This window comes from Cygnus olor, chromosome 7, assembly GCF_009769625.2.
Source record: "Cygnus olor isolate bCygOlo1 chromosome 7, bCygOlo1.pri.v2, whole genome shotgun sequence".
Classification (NCBI taxonomy): Eukaryota; Metazoa; Chordata; class Aves; order Anseriformes; family Anatidae; genus Cygnus; species Cygnus olor.
The window spans coordinates 21,781,613-21,804,453 of record NC_049175.1 but is presented as its reverse complement, the minus strand read 5'-3'; the positions used below and the strand labels follow the sequence as shown (position 1 = coordinate 21,804,453).

The 22,841-nt window shown below is 37.1% G+C and overlaps 1 protein-coding gene and 1 long non-coding RNA gene across 14 annotated transcripts in view; one reads left to right on the top strand and one right to left on the bottom strand.

Annotated features, from left to right (window-relative positions):
* LOC121073146 overlaps window positions 1-9,607 on the top strand; it is a 54,946-nt gene extending 45,339 nt beyond the window's left edge. Inside the window, exons 6-7 of one of the 2 annotated variants that reach the window (XR_005821525.1) lie at window positions 7,427-7,541; window positions 9,299-9,607. This is a non-coding gene — a long non-coding RNA (uncharacterized LOC121073146). The remainder of the gene's footprint in view (window positions 1-7,426; window positions 7,542-9,298) is intronic. The other variant, XR_005821524.1, reaches the window with a different exon arrangement.
* Window positions 1-22,841, bottom strand: part of CPEB3 (cytoplasmic polyadenylation element binding protein 3) — an 89,656-nt gene that overhangs the window by 20,488 nt on the left and 46,327 nt on the right. For 5 of the 12 annotated variants that reach the window (XM_040563825.1, XM_040563819.1, XM_040563818.1 and 2 more), the window contains exons 5-7: window positions 14,138-14,161; window positions 9,302-9,469; window positions 7,397-7,486 (exon numbers count right to left, since the gene is read on the bottom strand). The exons of 2 other annotated variants lie outside the window; for them this stretch is intronic. In XM_040563825.1, the coding sequence (XP_040419759.1) occupies window positions 7,397-7,486; window positions 9,302-9,469; window positions 14,138-14,161 (282 nt within the window). The remainder of the gene's footprint in view (window positions 1-7,396; window positions 7,487-9,301; window positions 9,470-14,137; window positions 14,162-22,841) is intronic. 5 more of the 12 variants (XM_040563820.1, XM_040563821.1, XM_040563814.1 and 2 more) reach the window with 1 other exon arrangement.

The window sequence follows — 22,841 nt, the reverse complement described above, 5'->3', positions numbered from 1 at the left end:
AACTGTTAGTCCAGAAAGTGAATGCTTGGAATTGGTATTTAAACAGAACCTACTGAATTGGGCATCTCATTTAAAGCTTGTGATGATGAGTAGTGATTAGTAAACACATGAACCAGACTTCAAACAGCTGCTCTTTAGATTTTGAGAGCTGCAATCCTCTCGACACAAGCCTTAAATATTGACTGTGGCTTAACTGAATGTACTCTAATAAAATAGTTTGTGTAAGGTATGAGAAATCCTATTGCAATCTTAACTCAGTGAGGCAGTGAGTGAGAGAAAACAACTCGCCTCTTCAGCATACGACCAATGGAGAGGGTACAGATCATTTGTGGAAAAACTTTGTTCTGGAAAGAGAAAATGCTGCAACTCCAGCACGTGACATTGAGTTTCCCCCAAGAGAGTCAGTCTGCACCTATCAGTGCAGATAGTGCTTTGATTGCTAGAAATTAATCCAACCTATCAGAGACACCTTAACAACTCTGAAGTCTTCGGAAGAAGAAAAATAATAATAAATTCCATGTATACAAAGAAATGTGTCCAATAGACTAAAAGTCAAGCACAATTTCTTGAGAACCAGACAAGAAAAAAAAATACAACACATAGGTGAGGGATAAAATTACTGATAGGGCAGAGGTCTAAATTCAGACAAGAGCCTTCTTTTATGTTACAGTCAGAAAATAATTGGATTTGGTCCCACTACCTAAAAATCTCACAAGAGACTATTCCCCTTAGGAAGACATTTTACAGAGTGTCGTCCAGCACATGGTGTTGCAAGATTGATTCTTACCAAATAATGGCTGAGATGCACTAGTTAATAATGAGAGCCACTATCAGGGATTGCAGCCCAACATCTGCCCCTCCCAACCCCAACCCTCCCACCTCAAAAACCTAGTGCTGAATATAAGCCCATCCAGTGACTGTGGGCATTGCATCACTTCTGTCATGTCTTGACTGGAAAAAGCTTTCTGATGCCATAAAGGAGAATAAGGAAGATAGGGAAGTAGGCAGAAAGGGAAAATTTGCTTCTGGAAGAAGATTTTCAGTAATAAGCTAAACTACATCAGGAATATTTGGCTACAACCATTATACTCCTCTCGTATTAAATAGCCTTTATTTACCTATTTGGTTACTGTAGTGAGAAGCAACTGGTAAGACTGACAGAACCGTCTTTACTACCAAATTCTGTGGAGGCAAGGATGCTGAGCCCCATCTGAAGAGACCTGGTCATTTCTTCCTTGGGCATCAGAAGTTGCTGAGTGAAGAAGGGACAACAAATGTTTGCTAAAAATTTGTGGTCCCATCTTCAGGGTTAAAAATAGAAACAAAACAGACAAAACAAACAAAAAAACCTCTCTTGCAACCTAGTAATTCTGAAAGAAATAGCATTTATTGAAGGCAACATGAAAGCCAGGAGAGACTAATTGTGCAAAGCTATCTCAGAATAAGATTTGTCCTGCCTAGGTTTGATTGCTGAAAAATATTTTTATATTGTCTCATCAGATTCTTGTTTACGCTTAGAAAAAAAAAAAAACAGCAAATAGCATTGGTTTAGGGACAGATTCTCTTCCATGAAGCAAGCTTCTTGAACGCTCTTTAAGACTGCTGTGCCAGTTGTCAGAGACAGACATTTTAAAATCAGCATCAGTTGACCACCACGACTCCTCAAACATTTAGCACGATATAGGAAATAGTGCGAAGACCTTTGCAAAGGCTTAAACAAAACTCACTGAAAACCTAAAAGAAAATTCTGTGCTAAAAGCAAACTTAAACAGCTACAGAAGAGCAGACTAGCATGCCCTACATTTTGCTACCACACAGTTTGTGAACTTCATTGCTTTGGGATTGTACTGTCCTGCTGTGGCAAGGCACAAGGCCTACAAATTATACACAGCCTCAGAAATCAACGGTTCAAAGACTGATCTTGTGCACACGTGTTGGAACATGTGCAAATAAAGTTTTAAAAAGATTTTGCATTGCTATTTGCCATACAACGCATTTCTGGATAAGGAACTTGAATTTCCATTCTAGCAAACACTATGGTCTCTGGCTTCAGTTTTTAAAGTATGATAACTGGCTAGGCATTTAGTGCTGCACCTTAGTGGTATTGTATTCAATCATTTAGGCCAAAGCAACTAGAATCATAGAACGGCTTGGGCTGGAAGCAGCCCTGAACATCACCCAGTTCCAAGCCCCCTGCCATAGGCAGGGACACCTCGCACCAGACCAGGCTGCCCAAAACCCCATCCAGCCTGGCCTTGAACACTTCTGGGGATGGGGCATCCACAACTTCTATGAAGTACTGAAACTAGTCTAAGTAGAATAGATCACTGTATTCAGACAAGCCAGACCTGAAACAAACCAGTTTCTGAATCTAGGTGATGAAAATAGAATTGCAACACCGTACTTTCTCCTTGCAACTACTCATTATTGCTGCTGTGGCAGAAGCTACCATCCCCACTGCAGTGCCAAGGCAAGTAGCCATGCAAATGGACCTCATCTGCACAATCAAGACCGGTCAGAAGACCGCCAACGACAGCGTTCCTATCTGATGTTACCTTAGAGATCATCAAGAATGCCCATACAGTCTGTCCCACCAGTTGTTTTAAATGAAAGCATGAGAATCACTTCACAGTCTTACTTTGTGCAACTTTCTCCATAGTATTTTCATTTTCATGAGATCTTGCTCACCCATAGTCCCTACTGCTTGCAGGGGGACACAAGTGTGTTTATTTTTAACCAAATAACTACCTAAAGAACAGGGGAAATACAAGAGAATCAGACAGTTGCATCACGCGTGTTAATCAACTGTAATACCAAGGCATTCCTCCATCCCAAATACATCCTATCTCCAAGCGCTGCCATTTTTTTTTTCCCTCTATAACCCATTTTTATCCAAACATCAGTCCTCTCAAACTGAAAGGAAAATAGGAAGATTTCTGCATAATTTTTATCTTTGTTAAATTTACCGTGTAGGTTTTAGTGCATGTAGAAAAATAATAGTTATCACAAAGAAAAGTCAGTAAAAGCTTTAAAAAAGTTGTTTTAAAGCTAGCAATCTGTTAAAAAACTAAATGAATGTTTTTGTAACAGTTGGCACCATCTGTCTAATAAAAAAGTAGGAAAAAAGTTGACTGTAGTTAGCATAAACATTGCTTAACTCTGCAGACCAGCAAATAAATTTAAAAAATCAGTTTATATGTGAATACAATATGAATTACCTGGATTTTGCCAGAGTGAAATAAACTGTCATGGTAATGTGTAACGACATTTGATAATTTCCTTTGGTGCGTATTTAATTATTTCTCAACATCTCATAGGTACTCAGAAAATACTTAGCCACAAACCACATTTAGTTCCCAAAACTCCATGTTGAAAGCCAAGTAAACACATTACAAACTGGGCATCTGCTTACCCAAGACCAACACATGGCATTTATAATTTTGCCAGTTCCGTTACTCACATATCCAAACAGATGCCAAAGGAAGTCATCCAAAGACTTTTCAGGCAATGGTAATGAATTGGCCTTATTCAGAAGGAAGGCATTAAAAGCACCTCGTGTATGACACCAACATAAAAACACAGTGCTAAGCGTTACAGTGCAAAGGAGGGGTACAAAGAAATGTTAAGGCAACAGTACAGATGCTCAGAACTAGAAATAGCAGCCTCTTATAAGCATTGTCAGCTGTTATCAACTTATCTTGCTCAAGTGCATAATCTACACTTTCAGTGACAAAACAGCTGGGTGCCAATGGTCCTTCTCTCAGCAATCTGAATATTGAACTCAATTGCAACCAATACTTCCAGTAAGGGCTGTTTGATCTGTCAGGTGATTTTCGTTTTGGTGTTGTTATAACCAAAACTCTTAATCACTGACCAAAACAGATCTCTCTCAAACACAAGCTCACAGTGTATTTCATCATGTCAGACAAGATTCAGTAAGGTAATGAAGACCTAGAATGTCTGGAAAAACAGGAAAACCTGCATAGTAAAGCGCACAATGTGCTTGAGGAATATGGTACAGACACATCCATGTCAATCTGCAATCCCCAAGGGTCCAAAATCATAATGAAATAAGCCTTGTGTAACTCACCATGCTGGAGACTGCAGTTCAGTGTATTTCACACAAAACCAGTTTACGTCCATCAGGTCCAGCACTAAACTTGAAATAACATGTCTAAACAGACTCACAGTGACTATGCAGGGCCAGTGACATCATCCTGCTCAGGTTGCCAAAGCCAGGAAAGCATTCTTTGTTCAAGCTCGACACTGCGGGAATGTTTCTGGACCCCAGCTAGCCCTGAAAGCAGCTTACACAACACTTCACCTAAGCTAATCAACCACACCAGCTAATAAATTAGCTAATGCGGCTTGCTAGATCAAGCCTGGCTATACATCTATGGCCCGACTTGCCCGCCAAACTAACAAGATAAAGCACTCTAGAGGAGGGTGGGGGTTACTAGACTGTAAACATTTTATTTTAATCTTTCAGATTTCATGCTTGATCAGCTTAGTAATGGCTAATAGTTCTTGCAGCCTTTTGTTCCCAGCCCTAAGAATATCAAAGTGTTCCTAATATAGTGCAACTATGCAGAATTCATTTTAATGTAATGTAAATGTAAACACTTTAAAAATTCAGTATTTATTATACAAATAAGGCACAGGATTTTTCTTGAAGAACCCATGTAGATCCTAAAAGTCTGTATTAGTACACTTGGGGCTGTCAGGGATGACAACACCTGGATGTATGTATGAAGACAGAAAACCATGACGTAAAACTGTCCCACTGTACAACTCAGCTGACTGCTGACCCGTGGCAGGAACTACTGATTCTGTCTGCTCCAAACCTGTAACTGAATGCTTATCAAAGTAAACAAAAACCAACTTTTGTTGCAAGTCCAGACAGCGTCCACTGGTCTGACTTACAAAAATAAAGGAACAATGAAAAATCATAGCCATCAAAAGGCCACCAAAGTCCATCTGGAGGTGACAGCATTTTTTCAGAAAGAGCAGGGATCAATTTTACTGCCAGTCAGGCATGTTCAAGTAGGTGGGAGAAGCCTCAGAGATCAGTCTTTATTAACGTGTGAACAAAGATTAGCCTCCGTGTCATCCCACTGCATTCCAGCAATCCAGTTTTCTTGTCTTCCTTTGAGATTACTAGCATACAAAAAGACCCCCTATGTAATTCTATTTGTCTGTCCTTTTTTATTTGGGCAGATTTTCTGTTTGAAAGACTCATATTCAAAATGTCAGAAAATTTGTGGACTAGCAGTGTGACATGGAAAGAAGATATGTAGGAAAAAAAAAAAGGAAGAAAACATTTGATTTCATCAGTATTTGATAGCTGAATGAGTGTGTCACTGAATTTTGTACATAAGCATAATCTCTTTTCATTTCTGTTTTATAAAGAAGTGCCTGATAATAAATCAGAACAGCTTAAAATAATAAAAAAAAAGTTAAATGCTGTATTTTAGTATTAAAGAAGTTTCTAATCAAAAAGAGGACTGGAAGCATTTTATTGTGGTATTTCTGTCAATGATTCCATAATAACTTTGGAAAAGAAGTATTCTTTATATTTAAAATAGATGAAAAAGATGTAGAAAAAATATAATGTGTGTTCACATTATATTTTACCTTTTGACTCCTGGTAATAACATTCTGTCTTCTAGGCAGATACTGCCTATATGGGATCACAGTAAGTGATGTACATTTGACCTACCAAGCTTAATGTGACTGTAAGTGAATCTCAAAGACTGGAATGCAGGACTATGATGCTGCAGTCCTGATTGATAACTAAGAAGTCAGTTATAAATAAATCTGGAACAGTTGGGATTGACTGTTGTTTAGCACTTTCAGACAGACATTCAGGGCAACTGGCAGGGGCTTTGAAAGCTGTTTCCTATATTAGAATCACGACAAAAATAGAAGTGAGGCTGCATTCCCTTGTCTTCTGCTAAAATAGCTTTTACTCAAAAATATTTTCACAAGTTTGTTGAGGCATAACTAGTCCTCTGTCAGATACAGAACAAACTCATTATTAATGGGAAGTCCCACACTGATCTGCCATAAATAGTTACTTATTGAATTAAAAGAACAACAAAAAAAAATAACGGAGAGGACCAGAAGATATTAGGGATGAGGAGAAACTTGTTTTATTACTGTTTTTTTTTTTTTAACTTGTAAGTGAAGGTACAAATATATATATATATATATATATATATATATATATATATAAAATTTTTCTACCTGTCCATAGGAATATATGAAGCAAGGCTGAATTGTGAGAACAAAACAGGAGAGAGAGCACTTAGGCTTTTTTTTCTGTTTTCAGGCAAGTGCCCCAAATACTGTTTACAGGGAAAGCATTTGTCACAGAGCTATCTTGACTCCAGCAATTAAGCTCCAGATAAATTGGTTTTTATTTGTTACAGTCAAAATATATCTATCAAAACGTTGTAGGATTAGCTAGTGCGGTGACTGAGCAGCCCACTGTTCTGCCAAAATAATCAGTGGCCCTAAGGAGCAATTAAGAGCTTTCAGATCAAGTGAGAACAGAAAATCTTACAATATAGATCAGAAATTCTGTGTCTAATTTTATGCTACAGTTTCAGATCGTGAGTGAACTCCCAAACTATACGTAAGATGCAGGTGCCACTAAGCACAGACTGTATATTGTACAGTATAAAATCATAGGAGAAGCTAGTGTACAATAAGAGCAATTGGATTTAGACAGGCAACTCTCCCCATCAGTTTTCCCATAAACCCAAAATAAGCCTGCATAGTATTTTGCTGACAGGTGTGAAATAGCCCCACCTGAAGCCACTCTGAAACAAGTCAATTCCAGCTGAGAAATGGTGACCATGGTGCATGACACCTGTCTGAGCTGAACACTCCATCTCTTAGCAGAATTCATTGCTGCAGCTCAGCAACAGCAAGCCCTGATGCAGACCTTTTGGTTCTGAGCAGGATCACAGCTTCCTGGGGTCAGCACACACACAAAGTGGATTCATGTTTCTCTACAAAACAGCGGGCACCCAATCCGCCAGGGACTCCTAGCCATGAGAAATGTTGCTTAAACTATTACTCCTATAGTTTCTACAATATGCAAACTGCAACAGAATCAGCACTAGGAAATTTCCCAAACTTTCCTTCTAACCAAAACGTAGTATAAATTAAGCACCAAATCAAGGACACGAGGTTTGCTGAAGTACACAGACAAGACTACATTTCATTCACTGAATTGTGTTTTTTCATTATGATAACTGCTGAAAACATGCTCGTTGAAAGAGAGATTTTGTCATAGAGTCAAATCGTTTCTTTTTAATAGACTGCCACATTGTAGACACAGTTTCCTTTTACCAGAACAGCCTGCATAAGTGTATTTTAAGCTAATTACCTTTAGGTGGAAAATATGACTTGCTTTCAGCTTTGTGAGGCCAGTCCACCACAAGAGGTCCAAACCTACGAAAGCTGGCAGTGATCTCATCTACAAAAAACAAATGAGGCACCTTAGAGAGAATCTGAAGACTGACAGTGGCAAGGTAAACATTCTTAATTAAAAAAAAAAAATAAAAAGTTATAGACTATTTTCTGTACCTATCAAGATCAACAAAAACTGCAATAATGTACATAGATAATGCCTAAATATTCTTTCAACTCTGTACTGTATGTGGCTGTTCAAAAAAGAAATTTTGCATTCCTCTAACACAAGTTTGCAGCAGGATTAAATGCAAACACCATCTATCAAAAGTGAATATGCTTCAGCTGTGGTCTATTTCTAATTATAGCCACAAAGCAGGATCAGATGCAGCCACACAGGACTGATGGAGAAGCTACATGTCAGCATGGCCACTCCTCGTAGCATGACCTAGAAAGCAGGCTGCTTCAGGTCACACGGCTGTGGGGACTTCACCTTCCTAAGCCCCCTCTGAAAATCTGCCTTGAATCACCAAATTATTTTTCTTTTTAAGTATCATTTTAAAAACACCATGGAACACCATCTGAGACTATCCTATAGGACAATTTTATGTTAAATACAGATGTTTCAGCAAAAAAAATATTTTAAGTGTTTGTTTTTTTTAATCTTCTTTCTCAATGCATTTTTTAAAATGTATTTTAAAGAAAGAAATAGTTTAAAATTATGTCTAATGTGTTGCCAGATAGATCAGAGCATCAATCCATCAGGAGAAATGCTTGAAGGCTGCGGTTTTCCAATTTTATGATCACTATTTGAGATGCGTCCAGTTTATCTGATCCCTGTGAGCTGGGCATCAGATTTTTCAAGTGACTAGAGCCACAAAATGCATGCCACATAAATGAAAAGCTGAAGGAAAAAGGTGTTACTAGAGTAGATCTCTCATGGAAGAGGATAATAGCTCCCAAGCGGCTACATTACTTCCTCACAGGATAGGTTGGGCATGTATTTTGACTCACATTAGTTGTGCCTGTCAGCCTGCTGCTTCTTGCAGCTGGGGATTCAGGTTACCCAGCAGCCCTTGTATCAACAGTCCCACAACTCTGATGTGATGTGGGAACTACATCTGAGCTGTCTGTGAACTGCAGGTTGGCAACCCGTACTATTTTTTTTTTAAATTATAATTGCACACGCTTTAAGCTTTAGATTTAGTAGAACAGATTATAAGATCCCTCCCTTTTCACTATAAGGCATCCTCAAATTTCCTATTTATGCCAATGGAAGCTACATAGGACAGATTCCTATTGTAATATGAAAAATATACCAAAAACTGTTTAGGAGTCGGTGGGTGTGTGGGAACATGCATGCAGAGCATGTTGACCATCTCTACTAAAGTGATTATTATTCTGTAACCATATTAAACACCCTACATATGTGGACTGGACACTACATATATACTGGATATAAGAGCTGATTAAAGCCCAATTTATTTTGATAAGGACTGTATTAACAAGGTCCTTAAAGTCAACGACATCTTTTAAAAAGGACAGAGAAAGACTGCGGAAAAGTGACAGTACTCACTGAGTTCCCTTTTTCAGCTTTTCTACTTAACACATATGAGAAAATATGCTGCTATTGCAGATTAGAAGACCTGCTATGCAGACATTTCTGCCTCCATCTCCTCTAATCTGCAGTACAGAAGAATGACAAATAAATTCTCAGGGGTTGCAGGTCAAGAGGAGGGAGGTTGTTTGTTTTAAATAATGCCAGAAGCACCACAAGTCATATACCTGGTAATATACATGTTTTCATGAAAATCTGACCTTTTCTAAGTAATAATATGAAAGCCAATTCCCATATCTCACCAATGTAACTTATTCACAGTACCTTCATCAATGTCAGGAGGAAGACCTCCAACAAACACCTTTCTAGAATAGCGTTCCACTCTTTCACCATTCTGACAGCGTGTTGGAGAGCTGAGACCCGATGATAAAGACTGATCACCGTGACTGTCGTCTAGGAAGCCATCTTCAAAAGGAAAGAGTGAAGACCGACCTGTAACAGATTTTGTAGTATCTATAGTTAAAGCTATTTCCTGTGAATAATTAAATATTTCAGTTAAAATAATAATAATAAAAAATATTATATTTTCCTTTTCTAAAATAGTGTTTTGATTTACAGAATTTGTATTAAAAAGCCTAGCTAAATGGTCAGTTATCCAAATGATGCTCATTAGCATTGCTTCTATTTTTTCAAGTCTGTAACTATATTGTCCTTTGAAGACAAAAAAACTAATTTAGCTTTAAAACAGAAACTCTTGTGAATGGCTAGCAAATGAAAACCAACAAGTTATCCAATGTGTGCCATAGCTACAGAAAGAACCTTTGTACAATTAACATATCAAACCAACTCTTAGTGATTAAAACCTTCCATAGCAGATCTCAAAGGAGTTATTTTTAAAAGCACATCACTCAAGCCATTGCACTGCAGGGCAGGACAGCCTCCTTCAGAATGCTTTACAGGATCCTAGCCACAAGGGCTGCATTGCTTCCTCCGTGAGTGAGCAGAGGCCCAATCTAAGCAAGGGGGCAAACAGCAAAATAAACATAGAAAAGCTTTGTATAGTAGATATTAAGCGTGTAGTGAAGCAAACAGCTTAGCTAACAAGCTAAAATCTTTTAAAGACTTATTAAATGAAACACAAAACACTTGCACTCAAAAAAAAAGTTGTTAACTAGGGCAGCCTGTCGAGCTGTTACTCAGTGTTAAAACACACTTTCAGTAATGAATGAACAGAAAGCAGCATAAATAACTGCTATTTGGTTTGTTGATAAAAAGTAAATAATTTATTTGTGATGACCTGATTCAATTAACTTGTTGCCATTATTTCTGGAGTATATACATATTATTCAAAAACTGATTTATTAACTCAGAAGATAGAAAAAAATAAAGATACTCAAATTATTTAAGGGCTGTATGTATGCAGCACAGCTTTCTAAACAAACTTTAGAATTTAATTCCCTATATTTAAGGTGAAAAATAAATCTTGTAATTTAGAGAGATGTATAAATGGGAACCCCATCTCAACTCTGAAAAAAAACCTGTATCCTCGTGTCATGGAGGATTGCTCCCAAGGACAGAATTAAAATTAATCAATACAAACGGTGTGTGTGTGTGTCTGTTAGATTACAAATATAAATAGCAAGGCACATATAATTAAATTCAAAGTTAATGGATCACACAAAACTGACTTCCAGCAAGACCTAAGGTTAGGTCTTGAGTTAAACTACATTTGGGATTAAATGCACGAGGAAGTACAGGAAAGAAAAACAGAAGCAAGGAGAAAATCAAGACATGCAGAGAGACACGATTCAGAAAAACATATACATTGAAAATATCAGTAATAGAGCCTCGAGCAATAAAGGCTACATTACAAAAAGAAGAAGCAATCCTACATATGAAAACCAAGCTAACAAACAAACAACAGGAAAGGTGTTCTGACTGACACAGAACAACAGCTTGAACTTTTATGAACACCAGGTACCAGAACCGTCTTGATTAGCAAGAATACATTGAATGCGCAATGTTGGCAGAGATCACAGATGCAAAAATCCACAGAAGCAAAAATCCTACTGTGCTTTTAAGCACCAGCGTAAAGACAAGGCAAATGCCACAATCAGAGATGCATTTAGAGATGCTACTCCTCAAGGTCTAAAACAGCTGGTTGTCAGAAATGGCATTTTTAGAGCAGAAAACAGGAAAGACTTGATGAATACTCTGTAATGCACGAACAGGTCATGCACATATATAAACATATGCATTTTAGCAGAAGAGAGAGTACATGCGTGAGAGAAATAATAAGTAGGGAGACTAATAATGTGTAAGAATATCAAATATTAACAGGCTAAATAATCTTATTTTTTCCCCCACAAACATACCTTCTTATAAAAAAAGATGAGCCATTAGTGGAAGTATACACATCAAATGAACAGATATTAGAACAAACTGTTCAACTAAAATACAGGTCCATTGAGGAGGCTGAATGAGTGCTGAGTTCTGAAGGAAATCCAAAAAAATACATAGTGGCTTAAAAAGCAAGATTTCACCTCTTATGTCAGCTGCTCGACAGTTCACAAACGTTGTACTCATTTGAGTACAAGAGATCATCTAAAGCTTTATAATTAAATATACAGTTAAATGTGTAAAGTACCCACTAAAAATAATGGAAGGCATAGAGAAAAGGGAATAAGGAATGATTGTTCACTGTCTCTCCCAAGTGGGGGGAAACTAAAGTGCATTAAACACTATCAGTACATGGCAAGGCTCAAAGTAAGTCAAACCATGGAAGCCCTAACCACAAGACTTTTAGGATGCTACAAAGGTTACGTAGGTTCAGAAAAAGGCAATGAGCAAGAAAAAAGCATCCTGCAGCAATAAATACTGAACCATCACCTCAAGATACTCCCAGGGGCAAATCTCTGGGAGGGTATTATTGGAAAGCATCACTAAATGCCCTATTTTTATATGCTAGCATCTCTCTCCTGGCATTTCAGATTTGTCAGGGTAGGAGAAAAGATACTAGTCTGGCTTTCCATAGTTGTGTTTACATTTGTACCTGAAAAAAATGGTCAAAAAAGTTAAAAACAAGATACCTAAAACAATATGACTCAGCAGCTTGTGTGATATCTACAAAAAAAATGCTCAGCTCACTTCACAAAGAAAACAGGATCACAGAAAACTGCTAGGTTACACCAACCCCCAACGCATTTCTAACAAAGCCTCTTCTCACTGAAGGTGCTTAGTCACAGTGACAGACTGAAACACTAATTAAAATACTGTAGTGTAATAAACATGGAATGAGTCCCTGCACAGACTTGCCTCTGAGTACTCTGCATATTACCACAATGCAAATGGCAAAAACAATAATAAATATGAGAGCATTTGATAAACAACACATTTTTTTAAACAGATTATCGTAGAATTGTATGGTTCTTCAGGTTAAGAAAGCTCAGAACAACAGTATACAATTCAAGGTAATGAAAAAGCAGGGATATCACAGACTTGGTATTGTACGGGTAGGGCAAGTCACAAAGTCCCTAACACTGATGACAGGACAGATGCGCACACACACTCACACAAATCTACTTGTTATAGAAAAAACTGAATTTCACAGAGATAAAAATTATTATGGAGGGAAACATGCATTTTGGTAAAGTAAAAAAAATCCTGAAAGTCCAGCATATTCAGAACTTGTTTGCCCTGCTTTGTCATCACCACAGCTTCTATAAAAGAGCCCGCACTGCATTTTACAGCCTACACTGTATTCGTTACAATTACTGCCACATTACTACATTTTGCTTCTACAAGTAAACACAAGTTGCAAGAAGTTAATAGTGCCCAGCTGATTTCCACTTCCTTTCCTACTTTGGTGCCATTTAATCAATCTGAAAACACTTGGCACAGTCTCATGTTCACACGCCTAGAGAGCGCACAATATTTTATATTCCACATTTTTCCAATTTGTTTCAACACCATGAGATCACCTAAAAAGTATTAGGATGCTTTGAACATCTGTTAACAATAGACCATTCTCTGGAAGCAGGGAAAAAATAAGAAGGTAAGTTTGTGGGGAAAATTTAAGTTTCAAAAATACTATTTTTATTTTTACTTTAGCTATAAAGTAAACACTAAATACAGTCAGCTTTGAACCAAATAAGCTCAAATTATGTACTAGAAACTGTATCAGCACAGCCTGTACAGCCTACTACCTTATTCCCTACATATGTGCCTACTCCAAGTTATTTATAGACTAGGTTGCTTGTACATCTCCAAGCTTCCTCACAAATTTGATGCAAATTCTACATTATGAAAAGGAAAAAGCCTTCCAAGCGATGTCACATGCATAGCTGTCACAGACCATACGTAAGAAAAGATAAAATGAAATTTAATGTCAAAGTACCCCAAACATATGGCGCTGCCCAACTCTAGCTGTTAAAAGCTGAAAGCTTCACTGTTACTTTCTCAATTAAAAAGCTACTGCACAGTACATAAAAATAAGGTACATTTGTAGTTTTCTCGGTAGGCAGCGAGCTTGCTATTGTCCATGTTCATTAATCTCTCAGAATAAGCTTATACACAGCACTGCAAACATCCATATAATGTTTTCAGTCTGTTTTTTACTTTTGTAAGGGTTGCCTAAATTACAAAATACAGTTGAAATGTACTCAAATACTGTATTTTTTTCTCCTCCTGATTATCAGTACCCACCACTGGCATTCACAATGCACTACCTAGGGTAATCAATATATTTCTCAAATGCAATATTCAACAAAAGATGTTACATCTAAGAAAAACGTGTGTTAGAAATATTCAATAAATTAAACATTAAACTTTGACAAAAACACCTGAAAACAATCTTCATTTCTTGAACACCACGAATTTAAAGTGATAAATGTGTGTCATGAAAAAGAATCTTTACATTCACTCATCCTCCAATTCACCAATAACAGCAATACACTTGAAGTTACCAGCTCAAAATCATCATTGCTTTAAGCTGATATTAGAAGGGAGATGTCTTGCAAATGAAGAATATCAGATTGATTTATAGGAAGCAATTGATCAACCACATAATGTTAAAATTGGTAACATTATCTTATCATAAAAGAACTAGATATTAATTTCTCCCAGTATTCAGCAAACAAAACATTTAGTAAATACTTTTACCTCTTCTCCGCCCATAGCTCCTGGCTGCATGTAAACACAGAAGAAAATTGTCGGTACAGCTGTCATTAGATTTTAGCTCCAAAAGCAAAGAAAATGTAGCTTCTACCTCTTCTTTTTTCCCGCCCACCAAAAGAAGAAAAAGACATACAAAAATGTGCAAAAGCAAATTCAAACAACCCAAGACAAGAGAAAAAGTTTGAAGATGACACAGCCAGGGAAAGGAGGAAAAAAAAAAAAAAAAAAAGAACATAGCTGCTGTGCAAATTTTCTACATATCAAAGTTTAAAAAAAAAATCAGGCACATCAAATTTACAGTACTATAGAAGATTAATTTAGGATTATGTTTTTAAGAGGCAATAAACATCATCAACAGTAGTCCTAATTAAAATAAATCATTTCACATTTTATTAATTAGTTTGTGGACAACATATTTTCCAATTATGTTTCAAGTTAAATAATTAGCCATCTGTAAACACTAAAGTCCTACCAAAACCATATGAACCCAATAGCCAGTATGTCAGTATGTTCAGCCTAATAAAAACAGATTGACAAATCGTCTTCCTAAGTACCAGATTTAATACAGCATTTCAGTGAGACGTACATCAATGGCAAAATCCACAGAGCAGTACAAGTGCAGAAGCCACAAAACTATAAAGTGTTTCACGATATAAATGGAAATGCAAGAAGCACTCTTATTTGACCTTTTGGAATATCAGAAAATCTGGAAAACAGTGTCTTCTACATGTGGACTTCAATCTATCACAAAAGGTATCTGTGTTCTTCCAAGGAAATCAAATGTGGAAGACCAGGGGTCAGGCAAAGTTTTTCAACAGAAAGCGAGTTCAGGCGCTAGGTAAGAGAGCCTTGGTTTGCCTCTGCCTCTTTTCACAGCAATATCACCTGTGTCTCCTCTGCCCCAACCCCATCTCTTACTTCACACTTAACACCATGCCTTCGGGTCCTGCCTTACATGTCCAGGTTTTAGGTGTGATACTTTTAGCTGCCCCAACACTCCCCCTTAACCCACTTCCTCTAGTTTCCTCTCTCTTCAATATTCCAAGCATCGCCTACCGTAAGAACTTCTATCCTTCCCACATTTCTGTTTCCATCTTCGAATGTACAGCCTGAGAGCTCCCACCATGCCCCCAGCTTTCCCTGCCTATTTTTCTTCGGCCACAGTTACGTGGCAGATGCGTGGCGGCGAGGTGAGAACTACCCATCCATCCACTGTCACCTCCACAAAGCGCCGGAGCTACCCTGAGCACAGCAGGCTCCCTGCCTCCCCCAGCACATGCACCAGGATCCCCTCTGTCACATGGGCAATTTCTTCCTCAAGCCCTGAAGAAACACAGCCTCAGACAGCATACACCTATGTTGTGTCTTCCCCCACCACCATCCCCATCAGTGAGGCCACAAAAGAGCACTTGCATCAGCACATCATTAGGGGGATTCAAAAAACTTAATAATTAAAAGCCTGTGATAAAGGACTGCATCAAAAATTACCTTTTCCAAAAAAAAGGTGAGAGCTATTCAGCAAGGCAACTTAGGGATGTCAACATCCCTTTCTTTTTCATTTACACAGGATGAAAAATAAGAATGTGCAATTGGAGACAAATTAATCAGGAATACTCATCTTGTTGGTAACTTGAAGTTCAGAGCACAACAGACTTAACAGAAATAGTGGTTCATTGGATAAATTTCATAACACCTCCAGTCTGAGTAAATATTTTGGAAAATAAACGATTTAGAAGTTATTCTTGAATGAAGATATTCAGGAACCAATAAAAAAAACGATTGCACGATTACAAACAACGCAATTATCAGCGTTGTATATCTGAAGTTACTTTCTTGCGCAACTCCAACACAAGACAAAAGTAGGGAGAGCGGGAGCTCCTAAACTTGTACCCAGCACAGATGAAGCCACCTCCATATGCTGGTTCTGGTGCCAAATATGAACCTTTTTGCACAGAAAATCATCTCCCGAATGGTTCCACAATTCAACTCACAAGTGATTCTTTCCATGGTGCCTCACAGAACATTACAGCACTAAAGAAGTGATGAACACATCTTGCCGTTTAAGCTGTGAGATCATTGCAAGCAGGCCCTGCTGAGTTGTGCAACTCCATGAAAGGCCACCGCTGTGTTAGTGTTTCTCCATTCCTTTGCACCTTTCTTCAACTCTGACAGGTAGGTAGTTACATAACCACTATGTCCCAAACTGCATGTACTCAAATACAAAGGAACAATACATTCTTTTTTACCTCCTGATAACTCTCCTGAAACTATTAACTCACCTCATCCCATGAGTTAAGTGTATTTTGCAAACATGAAACTGTATGTTGAAGAACAGAACTGTAAGCTTTTTTTTTTTTTTAAACAAACAAACAAAACAAACTCCCCAAACACCAATTAATGCAATCCCTTTAAGTAAATTTAGCACGGCTGGGAATCTCAGAGGTCTGCAGCTAAGATTACCTGTTGTTCCAATGTATCAAAGTACACTAAATTGAAATGCTGAAATTTTAACTCCATCTCAAGAAAAGCTGTATGAAACTGACGAAATAGAACTTAGGTGGCTTGCATTTTGAAAACATTTATCTGGCAGTCAAGAAAGAGGGGTTCTGCTGGCATAAGAATGCATTTGCAAAGAGTTACGAAGAGCCAACAAAACTCTTGAGATGGCATGGCTGTGAGATGAGCATAGCTGCATACACACTGAAGCACACATCCACCAAAGATAGCCCTCAAGGACGCAGAAGAAAGGAGTGACCTAACAACTCCAGCCTACAGCCCTGGAAAGGCAGAGGACCAGAAGATCCACAGCGGGATAATGCTGGCAAGAGAAGAAAAGGGATGCGGATGAGGGAAGTAACTTTAAACAACAAAGTAACTCTTGCTCATTTAACACACATCCTGAAAACCAAGAACATCATCAAGCAACAGAACATTTCATACTGTATATCAACAAGAACACCACCTTCACTCTTCAGCTCACTTCTTAGCCTGGGAATAACTTCGGTTTTGCCCTGTTGTTTATGTTGGAAGGCTCCAACACGAAAGGGACATTGTGTAATTTGTGTAATAAAAGCAAACCACGTAAATAAATACCAGAATTGCACAAACTATTTCTGAGAATTACTGTTAGGCAGGTGTTCTGCAATTCATTTGAGAGGTGAAACCAAGTGAAAAAAAAATTAGAAAAGAAAGGATTGACTAAAACATTCTCATGACAAGAACCATGTAGCTCAGCTAGAACACTTGAGAGAGCTCATCTGCAGTGCCCTACTGGGTAAGATCAACGATCCGTCCAGACAAGTCTTCTGTTTTCCATAGTGACACTATGGCCACTATCATGACTGGCCACTGTCAGCAGTGTGTTTCTCTCCTATGCCCTTTGCATTCATAGTCATTATATTAAACATGTTAGGAGGCACATTCTTACCCGCTTCTAATACCTTCTTACAGGCTTTTTGTTCACAATTTGTCTAATGATTTTTTGAACCTGTTGGTGGTAATATCAGGAGTTGGAGTCGATGATCCTTATGGGTCCCTTCCAACTCGGGATATTCTATGATTCTATATCTACAAGTTCCAAAAGTGAGCTACAGAAGCCCTTCCTTTAGTGGGCTTTAAATGGATCTGCTAGAAGTTTCACCAAATGTTCTTTTAGTCCTAGCTCTGAAGAACATGGTGAACAGCAGTTCTACATTCAGCTTATCCACTAACTTTGTGATTTTTGTAAGGCTCCATCACATTTAAGTGGACTTCTTTAATCTCTTGGTGATTCAGCACATTCACAGCAGAGACAGACTATAAGAAAGAACAATTATAAGATTCATATAAAATTATAGCTACCTATTTTGTAAATATGAAAAAATGAAAGAGCATAGCTAGCTGCAATAAATAAATAAATAAATAAACCTAAGCCTTCAAAAGGAATAAAGAAAACAGAAACAGCAGCAAAACTGATGTTCATTATTAGGCTCATTAGCTTTCCTCAAGACTACAGAGACAAAAAGTTTCCAAATCCCAAAGTCATGCACTCTCATTGGTTTAATTTACTCCTATGGATGAGGAAGGCCATAAGAACTTTTTTTTTTCATGAAAAACTACGCATACTCTTGGGCCCTGACTGGTTTACCATTCTGGTCTCAAATCACACCTGTAACTGGTCTTGCTATACTGTTATAAAGCTGGTAGTATGCACTAGTCAGCACAATTCAGTTATAAGTTAACAGAAAATAAAAATCAGCAGCACTTCACAAAAATAAACATCAGTGAGTACTATGTGGAAGTTCAACATAGAAATGTGTAGCATCTGACTTAATCCAATTAAATGCTGACACAATGCTTCAGTACAAGAAGGTGTAATAGGGATATTGTTACTGTGAACCAAGCCTTTGAAGTTAGGAAACACTTGCGAAAACACCACCTTACTTAGTGTCCTGCAAACAACAGATGTTAGTCATGTGAAACCACAAGCTTCAACTGTTAGAATGGATACTCAGTTAAGAGTTCAATTTTTATGGATTAGAAACTGATACTTATTCAACACGTTACTATCACTATCATAAAAGATTGTCTCTATAGAAACTTGAGTACTCGTTCACCTCCATCAAGCAGATGAAAAGCTTTCAGCAGCTTCATTATGGCCATATTAACAATTTGTGAGAAAGAACCTTCAGGAGAACCTTTTCTAATGCGTCAAGCCTAATTAAAAATTAGTAACTTAGGTCTACAGACATGTTGATGTACTTCCAGTAGGTTCATACAGGAGATAGCATTGCCAAATCAATTTGTCAGCTTGTCTTTTAATCAGGTTCTAACAGCAATATAGAACTGACAAGCTGTGAAAGATCCTTTTCACAGATTTCAGCAGAGGCATGGGCAGAATTAGATTTTTCCTCGTGGTTAAAGACTGCATAATGCTCTTTACTGGAAGAATGGTATAAAATTAAAAAAATGAAAACATTTATTATAATCTTATTAAAGTTTGTTGGACCATGAGGATGATCTTTACTAGTTAGACACCCCCCCCTAAAAAAGAGTGTCTAAGCCATGAGATCTTGTATGCCAAATACTGACTTATAAGTTACTGACACTAGATCTCACTGAGACTTCTTGTCTGGTCTTGTTTTTTTTTTTTTTTTCATTGCTTTATTATAATACTGTATTGGGTCTGCACATCGTACAGATCAAATAGTTAACATTTCAAGGAATAATAAATTTGTGAATCCATAAATTGTTATGGATTCAAAAGAACTAGATTTACGCTCTTTCTATAACATAACTAAAAGTGAATCTCACCAGGTAATATCAAGTTCAAAGTAAGCAACATCATCGTTCACTTGCATCATCACATTTTCCTTATAGAAGACTCAATAGAAATATTTTGAAAGTGTTAAAAACATTCTTTCTTCACTGTTGGTACTAAGCCTAATCTTGTTCATGCCATCACGTGTTTACAATACCAAAGACGTACATTTTAAAGAAATCTTAAAGACACTTCTTCAACTGATTTAAAATAGCATTATGTCTAAGAAAAAAAAAAAGTCAACATTTTGAGATTTGAAACCAGGAACCTCCTTGATTTATAGGGTACCAGAATCTTATTTCTAACTTGGAAAACTAATTTGCAATCTTGAAGCAATCAGCAGTTCAGAATAATACTTGCTTTAGGACACTGAGTTGTGCAACAATTTTCTAAGATCAGAAAGAAAAATATGTCAGACTTTTTGTTTTGAATAATGGGTCTCTGAATTCCTTCAGAGATCTGCAAGTTTACAAGTGAATTAAAATGTCAGTGAGAATGAATTAACTGACAAAAGGCAATAGAATCAAGTGCAATTATGCAACGTATCTTTGCTATAACAATATCTCTGTAGCACATAGTAGCACATACTTTGAACTCCCTGAAGAACTCTGTTTGCTGACCTAACCTTAAAAAGCAACTGAACAGAATAATCCAGGAAAACTGATTGTATGCCATTAAAATACATAAACTGAGATTAAGTATTTGTGTGCATATAACAAGAAATGCAGATGCAAGAACTACATGCAACAGTCAGAATTTCTGTCAACTGATCTGAAGATTTAATTTGGCTCATCATAAATTTCTGAGCTTAGATAAACGAATATTCTATCTTTGTCAAGTGCTACACTTCTCCAACTTTAGACCACATATTTTAAGTTCCTCTATGACTTTGTTCATTTCAGGCAATTTGTTTGCTATACCATACATAAAATTTATTTACAGGTTTTTGATTTTTAAAAGTATCTACCATTCACCAACCTGTCTCAAATTACTTGTATGGAAAAATCATTACTGCAATTCCAGCAAGACAAGCCAAAAGTTTCCTTTGTTCACTCTGTCAACCCATGGTATTCTGTCTGAACGGTGAAGGTTATTTAAAACATGCTGTTGTTAAAGAATTGGAAAAAAATCTCTGAATAAGAGCTAGGTAAGGAAGTTTCCATTTAAAAACTGTGTTTCCATACAGTCAGAAGCATATGAAAGTTGAAATAGCCTAAGTAACTTAATTTGTAGCAACCAAAGCAATAAAATTATATACACAGAATCAGTTCAACATTTTCACAAACTAAAACAGAAGTCAAGTTTGTCAGGAACAGTTTGCATACAAAAGTGAGGCCAATGCTTAATAAAAACAGCATGAATTTACTGAATCTAAAATACTATTTCTTGTCTAAATTTCTGGATTTTAACTAGATAAGAAGCAAGCTGGTAATGAGCATGACTTAACAAAACTCAGTAAGTATTGTGCACAAAAGTGTGGAAAAATAAAACTGTATTTGAGAGAACAAAATTAAAGTTGGTTCACTATATAAACTTTTCACATATGTTTCTACTGTGCTTTACACGCACAGAGATCTATTTGCTTACAAAGAAAGATTACCATATATTAATCTTTCATTCTGAGATTGCTCTCCCCATTTTGTTGGGGGTAGTATTTAAAATTATTTTTCCTTCTGCATGTTTCAGTGTTGGAGATCTGGAGGGCTATTTTCCATGATGAGCAATTCCACAGAACAGCTTGTTTAGGAAAATAATGCTCTTTCTTCCCCTTTTCCTATGGCTAAAAAAAGCTGTTCACAAAGAACAAGATTACTATCCTCCAGTCTTTCTGAAGAGAACTTTGAAAAAAAATAATCTAAATTATTAGCATTTGAGGATTGGGATGAGTTTTGTTCATCTAAGAGTGATTCAAAAGGCAGTTCTCAGTTTCCACTGATAGATGAGTTGGATGTGCAGACAGGCATCATGATAATTCGGTGGTATCTGCCTCAACAGTCCTTTCTGGTTCACTTCTTTCCAAAGCTAGCACTGCAAGCCTTACAACAATCTCCCTGCTAATGTATGTCAGTGTACATATACAATTGAATCCCTTCTTCAAAAAACAAAACAAAAAAAAAACAGTCCACATGCAAGCTGTATTCAGGTAAGGCCCACACACTGGATTTCACTTTGTCAAATGTATGAACTACAATTGATAGTCAAAACTTGATGTGTCTGACATTTGATACTCAAAACCAGTAAGCTTAGGTCTAAGACAGCTTGGGTTTTTCTTCCTCATGCATATTTAGTAGCCAAGCATCTATGCAGGAGGTAAGGCTCATCTATTTTTATTTGTTTCCGTTTTAAAAGTAGATGAATAAATAAAACTCACATTTCCAACAGCCAAGCTGATGGCCAGTCCCTTCATATTGCTTTCAATCTACCAAACCTAATTCTGGACTACAGCCTCATCTCTTCTAGCATCATATACAGTGCATATGGAAAAGCTTGGCAAATCTTGATCATAAAATGCTACAGAAACAGACCCAAAATAAGGAGGGATCACACAGATGAAAGGAAAGAACATTGGTGAGATTTTAAGGCAGGAAAAGTAGTGGGGAAAAAAATAAGAAGGTATTACAGAGCTAGAAAATGGAATTAAAAGGAAGAAAAGTTAAATCTTCCTCTGCTACAAAGATACTTTAGCAGTCACTGATAAGAGATACTGCCTGCAGTAACAGCCAAATCAGATCTCAGAAAATGCAGGTGCTAACATGAAAACTGAAGGGAAAAAAGAAGAAAAAAGAACGTCTTATTGCTCCCTCTGCCCCCTTTCCCCTTTGCCTACGTCAGACTTGCCATTATCCATTGTTTCCCTCCAATCAAATAAACTCTGATCTCTTCAAAATTAATAAGGCTTGTAAAACCAGACCTAACTTAGCTCTCTCAATGTCTTTTATTCCTTCCTATTATTTCTCACATGCTAATGACTCAGTAATACATTAGTACTCTGATGTGGCAATTGGGCTAAAGAGCTGGTACCAATGGGCAGGTACCAAACTATCAGGAAAGAAAAATGCATCTCAAAAGTTAGCTGCACATTCTCCCAGAATATTATCACTACTGGGAGAGAGAGAGGAAAAAAAAAAAAAAAGAGCTTATTAAACTGCCAACTAAAGATTTTGCAACAGAAAAATAATTGAATAAACATTTTATTCAGAAGTGTTCATTTCAAGGTATACCCATGTCACTGGCAAAAGATTTAAATATAAGATGATATTTAAGCAAGTTTGTTATATACAAACATCACACGTGTTTGAAAATACATCAGAACATACAAAAAGCCAAGCACAATAATTCTTAAGGAGACAATTGTAAAAAACAATACAAGCATTAAATATATATATATAT